This window comes from Cucurbita maxima, unplaced genomic scaffold, assembly GCF_002738345.1.
Source record: "Cucurbita maxima cultivar Rimu unplaced genomic scaffold, Cmax_1.0 Cma_Scf00010, whole genome shotgun sequence".
NCBI classification, from domain to species: domain Eukaryota; kingdom Viridiplantae; phylum Streptophyta; class Magnoliopsida; order Cucurbitales; family Cucurbitaceae; genus Cucurbita; species Cucurbita maxima.
Genome location: NW_019272026.1, coordinates 2245231 through 2251304, shown reverse-complemented (window position 1 = coordinate 2251304; position 6074 = coordinate 2245231). Strand labels below are relative to the sequence as shown.

The following is a 6074-nucleotide window of genomic DNA, read 5'->3' as shown; positions in this document are numbered from 1 at the left end:
AAAATGTTATTGAAATTGAAAATTATATATTTTAATTTTTGGAAGTTTATAATTTGTATTATAAATTATTTTTTAATATTGAAATTTAGGAGTATATATATTAATTTTAATACCAATGTTAAATAATCTTTAATATAAATTAATGATAAATGTATTTTTTTAATATTTTAAAATTTTTAAAATATTATTGAAATTGAAAATTATATATTTTCATTTTTTAAAGTTTATAATTTGTATTATAAATTTTTTTTAATTTTTTTTTTATATTGAAATTTAAAAATATATATATTAATTTTACCAATGGTTAAAAAGATAAATGTATTTTTTTAATATTTTTAAAAAAATTAAAAATATGTAATTTCCTATTAAAGGTTATTTTATTTTTAAAAAAAAAACCCCCAAAAATACAAATAGGTTTTTGTTTTTTCCAACGAGCATCCATTTCTCAGAACTCTCGAAAGTTCATTTCTTCACTTCCAATGGCGGCCAGAAACTCTCTGCTGAAGCATCTTAGGGTTCATGTTCAGGCCCTGCCTAAAACCAACAGCCCCATTTTCTACGTCAACCCTTTCAATGCGATTCGACGCCGTCTCTTTTCCGAGGAGGTTAGGGGTTCTTTTCTCGACAAATCGGAAGTCACCGACCGCGTCATTTCCGTTGTCAAGAAGTTTCAGAAAGTCGATCCCTCTAAGGTACGAGAAATTTTCTATTCCTTTTAGGATTTCTCTAATTTATTGTGTCTGATTGCAAATTCAATAATTTATTGAGTTTCTGCGAGCTTGGGTTTGTGTTTGCAGTGGTTCCAATTAGGTTATTAGCTATGAAATTTAGGGTTGATTTGGCTGGAAAGACGAAGGACAAGATGTAAAAATCTAGTGGTTACATTTTGTGTTTTCATTGTATTTGCAAATTTGATCGGTAGCGAATTAGAAATGTATCGTATATCTATGTTTTATTAATGTACTAAAAAAAAGTTTAGAATAGGATACATAATTCAATAGAAGTCTTCTTGAATCCTTCAGAAAACATCTTCTACTTCCAGGTACTAAGAAAAAAAAAAAATCATTCCACAATTGCATTCTTGGGGACCAAACAGTATAGCAATTGTTTGGATCATACTTTCAGTATATACAATTTGTGTCCTCTATTATATAATTTTATAGTTATTGGCCTCTCTTTTATAGATCAGAACAGATTTTTCCTCCTATTGAATTTGCCCCCTGTACTTTTCTTTAGACTGAAATGTACCCTCACTATGTTTTTTCCCCTTAATTTGTTCCATCTTTTGCTCAAACTCATGCTTTTGGCATCTCTTAAGATTACTAATGTTCTTATGTTATTATAAAACTCATCACTCTAATTTGCTTTTTCAAAATTGATTTTTTTTTTTTTTTTTTTTTTTTGGTTCTTTTCAGATTTTCTTTTAATTTGTAACTTTAAATTACATTTTGATGCAATAAATAGTCTAAAGCTTAGATATTCTATGGATAAGTGTTCTTTTTCCTATGTAATTTTAAATATTGGTTTATGTATTTAAGTGTGTCATTGTCACCTTGGAGAGTGCTTTGCATGTTTCTTTTGAGATAAGCCCTTGCCTTTGCGGGGGGACTGCAAATCATACTAAGCTGTTGTCACATTAGAGCTAGACCTTGCCTTTGCCTAATTCCAATTCTTTGAAGGATGCTTTTGTTCCTAATATCTAACTGTAATATGTTGTTCTTGTTTCGGGAAGGCTCAGACTGAGACTCTTTTACAAGCATTTTTTTACATAACTAGTTAGTGACCTCACTACCTATTAAGACAAGATCTCTCCTGTTGAATTTTCCCTTTAATCTTCATGGTCCTTGACTCCTTGGTGAACCAAGACCCCCCAGTGAATGAATGGAAGTTTTATGGTGTCTTGACTCGTGCGATCGATCCATTTTTTTGCCATCTTTCTTTCACTGATTGATAATTGGTATTATAAATTTTCCGGCAGGTTACTCCAACGGCCCATTTTCAAAATGATCTAGGCTTGGATAGCTTGGATACTGTGGAGGTTGTGATGGCTCTTGAAGAAGAGTTCCGGTTTGAAATTCCCGACAACGAAGCAGACAAAATCAATGCTATCAACCTTGCAGTTGATTTTATTGCCTCTCACCCTCAAGCAAAATAGACGAAAGCCATAGATGCTTTCACTCAGGTTCCTCCTATTTCGATGATAAAATTAGATACTGTTAGATGTCTCTTATTTGTCGCTCTGTATTTTGTTGGTGGTTTTCCAATTGTTATCCCAATTCTTATTAAAAGAGAATGATACCTGGTTGAGCCAGCTTCAAGCTGCATGAGTTGAGGCAGACTGTTATTGGCTATACCAAAGCTGCATGAGTTGATGCAGACTGTTATTGGCTTTAATGAATCAACTGAGTTTATGTTTCAATAATGATTTTATGAGTTTTTCCACGAACTTGTGAACTAGTTCAACTTGTATTATATAAGTTAAAGACTCACATTTTATCCGAATCTTATAAAATCATATAATTAATTTGGGCATAACCCAGCGACTGTTAAGTCGTGCCTTCGATCTAGAGGTCATATGTCCAAATCCTCTACTTGTAGATAGCTAAGGCGTTTTTGGGTTCGATGAGTACTTATTTATTATTCGGGTAGATTGGTTGTTTTTGTTATATGTGGTTTAGGCATTCTACTTAATCTTGTGTTTTGGTTTGTGTATCAGTGTGATTGCTTTTTTTTTTTTTTTTTTTTTTTTTTTTTTTTTTTTTTTTTTTTTTTTTTTTTTTTTTTTTTTTTTGTCTTGTTTTCATTTGTTCCCTTTCGTTTATCAGTTCTTATTTTTGTAAATATCCTATTGTATGTTCGTTTATTTTTCTATTAAAAGAAAACATTTTTTAAAGGAAAACTAGAGTTTCATTGATTAAATGAAATTACAAAACGAGTCCAATCCAAAAGGATCAACACAAACATTTTCAATAGGCTAGCCTATAAGAGAGATTAAAGGGTGATAACAATTTATACCCTAATTGACTGAGTGTGAGTGTTGGGTTCGGTTAGGTTGAGTTTTCAATTTGACCAGATATGATCTATCTCGAATATTGATGGCGTAAATGGCAACAAAGAAGTGGTTAGGCCAAAATCGAATATTGATGTCTTTGCTAATTTTACACCATGGTATTTATATAGATAAGTCTTTTTCTAATCAATATAAGTTAAATTACACGTTACAAAATCAAAATTGAACAAACTTAAAAGTTTATGAAACAAGATAAAGTTTAAACCTTATGATTATTATCGAACCATGGACAGTTAAGAAAAATGCAAGTTTAGTCCTCTAAATCCCCTGCGAGGCCATTCTAAACCCTATCAAAATTAGTAATTCTCTTTATAAAAAAAAATGCATAATAAAAAAGTGCCTTCTCACAAGCTATCTCTAACATACGCTGAAATCCAACTAAAACCTAATAAAAAGATCATAAAAAATCCAACCCAAAACCAAACATAAAGACTTTTGAACATTACTACAAAACCAACCAACATCAACTGTTTATAGAAAAATAATGTTCGGATTATGTAGGAACTGTCATTGTCTATATTCAAGTGTTCCTGTCCCAAACATCTATATACAGAATGATTTCCAACTATCTTAGCAAGAAGAAGAATGCTGTTGAATTGCTTCTTCCTTAAAACATAACAGTACACAAACCCATTAATCTAATCGAGTAGATATACTCTTCCTTGCATTATATTCTTTGAATTTCTAAAGAAGAGAAGAGAAGAGAAGAGAAGAGAAGAGAGCTTTCAGCTGGATCTTACAGCATCAATGGCGAGAACCAAATCATCAAATTTTGCCCCAGTTACTACTTTAACGACCTTTTTGTCCTTTAGAATTTTGAAAGTCGGCACGACTTTTATCCCGAGTTCCTTTGCCAATGGCTGACAAGTAAAATCACCATGAGAGACAGAACCTCAAGTGTTCTGGAAAGAAAGTACGGATCATGAAACAAACCTTATTGTCTTGGTTGCAGTCGAGCTTTAGAAAGACAACGTCGAGATATTTCTCAGACAATTCTTGAAATTTTGGGGCCATCACTTTGCAGGGTCCACACCTTTAGTGTAATATGTAAAGACGAGAAAAGAAAGGCAATTAAGATAATAAGCTTGGAAGTCCATAAACACAGACAATAATTAATGAATATACACTTTTCACAAATGATCAATGTCGCAAGGAGTCTGAAATAGCAGATCAAAACAAGGCCAAAGAACAGATTCTGCCCTAAAATTAGCAAAAAGTTTATGCATTGTGTAATTAAAGCTAAAGGAAAGATCAGAAAGATCCAAAAGGTCATAACATATAGATGTGATTTGAATTAAGTTTACTCTGCATCCAAATCGTGGTATGAAGTTGGTTAAATCTATATTATTCAAACAAGTTAGAGATCCTTTAACACAGAGCTCAATGATGCTTCTTCATACAAGCTGTTCAAACAATTTCAGACGACACAGTCCAAAAATCACTCAATGATCTAATATAAAATAAAAATTATTCAATGTGGCAACCACATTGTTCCAGCCTCTTCAAACAATTTCTCCTAATACTGTCAGAAATTTCAGCTATTGAACTTAAGTTAGTCCAGTGCAAGATGTGAATTCAAAATAATATACATCAAAACTCATATACATTTCAGAATCATTTGACAATCAGGCGACTAACTAGCACCGAAGTTTCTTTCCAATTTCATAAACAACGAGATCTATACTCTACTCTACGTATCGCCTAGCTCGACTAGTCCGTAAAAAGAAAGTAGCAAACCAGAAATGACCTACAATTAAATAACATTCATGTCCAGAGCCATATTCCTGAACAATCTCATGCAGTAACCTACAGAAATCACAAAATTAAGAAGCAGAGACATATGGATGCACGGGAACACAAACCATTGGGTGTACATATCGAGCACAACAGTTTTATCACCAGCGGCATTGACGATGGGCCAAAACGTGTCTTTGTTGACCTCGGTGACCGTGCCGACAGTGGCGCCAGCAGTCTCCAAGCTGGAATTGATCTTGAAGGACCGATTTCCACTGGAAACACCAATGCTCCTGCTACTAGTGACACTCAACCTCTTTGAACTAAAACAGCCGCTCTTCGCATCGGAAAGTGCGGCAATCGGCTGCCTTCCGCTGCAGGGCAACGACGGTGAGGATCTAATCGACGGCGGAGAGAGAGAAATACGCAAAGCCATGGAAGAGAGAGAGAGAGATTGCGAAAATGGTTCAGGAATGGCGGAGGACAAACTGAACTGCAGCTGCAGGACAAGACGTCAAGAGGAACGAGTCAACAGAATTACGAATTTACCCTTAAGGTTTGGGAGAGCTGCCGCAAGTGCTAGGGGTGTTTTGGTCATTTAGAATTGTGGATTGTGGTGGAGATTGGGTGGACGTGAAAAGACTCAAATACACTTTTTTGGTCGAAGACTGAGTGAAAGTTTCAGGGGTAGGATTGTAAAGTGTACATGAATGAATCATCATTCTTTTGGATGTGTGAAAGTACATTAATGCCCTTGAGATACCTGGCTTCGTAGGCTTATTTGAGGACAGGATAAAAAAAAGAATATTCCTCTTAAATTTTGAATATATGTATTTATTTTACTCTTAATTTGAATAATTTATATTTATTTTGAACATATTCGGGTTCAAAAAGTTAACCCAACACAACTCGAAATGTCAACCCAACCAACTCCCATAATTCAAATTGGGCCGTTGTCAAGTTGGAAGTACCCTAATATCTATATAGTTGACGTCCAACAAGTGAATGGTCGACACTGGTATCATATTCATGGTAATGAATGAATCTCATCATCAAAACTAGTATCAATGTTAGTTTCAAACATAGTTCATGTGAATAAGTATTTACTCGACCAACAAAATTAGTAATTCATAAGCTTCGACTATTTGTCTACGTCGTGTCATTTAGTTGTTGAAGTCACCAACAAAAAAAATTAATAAAAATCAAAACTCAAAGTTTAATAAATGAATTTCAATATTATTAGAATTAAAAAAAAATTACAACCAAAAGA

General features: G+C 33.4%; 2 protein-coding genes across 2 annotated transcripts; one reads left to right on the top strand and one right to left on the bottom strand.

Annotated features, from left to right (window-relative positions):
- The first annotated feature begins 437 nt into the window (after positions 1-437).
- Positions 438-2446, top strand: LOC111485676 (acyl carrier protein 2, mitochondrial-like). The gene is made up of 2 exons (XM_023132657.1): positions 438-692; positions 1979-2446. Exons 1-2 carry the CDS (start codon positions 480-482, stop codon positions 2153-2155), a joined length of 390 nt encoding a protein of 129 aa, XP_022988425.1. The 5' UTR covers positions 438-479; the 3' UTR covers positions 2156-2446.
- A 1039-nt stretch (positions 2447-3485) lies between these two features.
- LOC111485679 (thioredoxin F-type, chloroplastic-like) lies at positions 3486-5307 on the bottom strand. The gene is made up of 3 exons (XM_023132660.1): positions 4933-5307; positions 4004-4103; positions 3486-3930 (listed from the first exon to the last, which is right to left on the bottom strand). The coding sequence occupies exons 1-3, from the start codon at positions 5238-5240 to the stop codon at positions 3796-3798; spliced, it is 543 nt and encodes a 180-aa protein (XP_022988428.1). The 5' UTR covers positions 5241-5307; the 3' UTR covers positions 3486-3795.
- Between the last annotated feature and the right edge of the window lie 767 nt (positions 5308-6074).

Excerpts from the sequence above, each read along its gene's own strand:
- LOC111485676 (XM_023132657.1), top strand. The coding sequence starts at position 480 with ATGGCGGCCAGAAACTCTCTGCTGAAGCATCTTAGGGTTCATGTTCAG. Across the intron at positions 693-1,978 it reads AGAAAGTCGATCCCTCTAAG|GTTACTCCAACGGCCCATTT; the intron begins GTACGAGAAATT and ends ATTTTCCGGCAG.
- LOC111485679 (XM_023132660.1), bottom strand. The coding sequence starts at position 5,240 with ATGGCTTTGCGTATTTCTCTCTCTCCGCCGTCGATTAGATCCTCACCG. Across the intron at positions 4,104-4,932 it reads CTCGATATGTACACCCAATG|GTGTGGACCCTGCAAAGTGA; the intron begins GTTTGTGTTCCC and ends ATTACACTAAAG. Across the intron at positions 3,931-4,003 it reads ACTGCAACCAAGACAATAAG|CCATTGGCAAAGGAACTCGG; the intron begins GTTTGTTTCATG and ends TTTACTTGTCAG.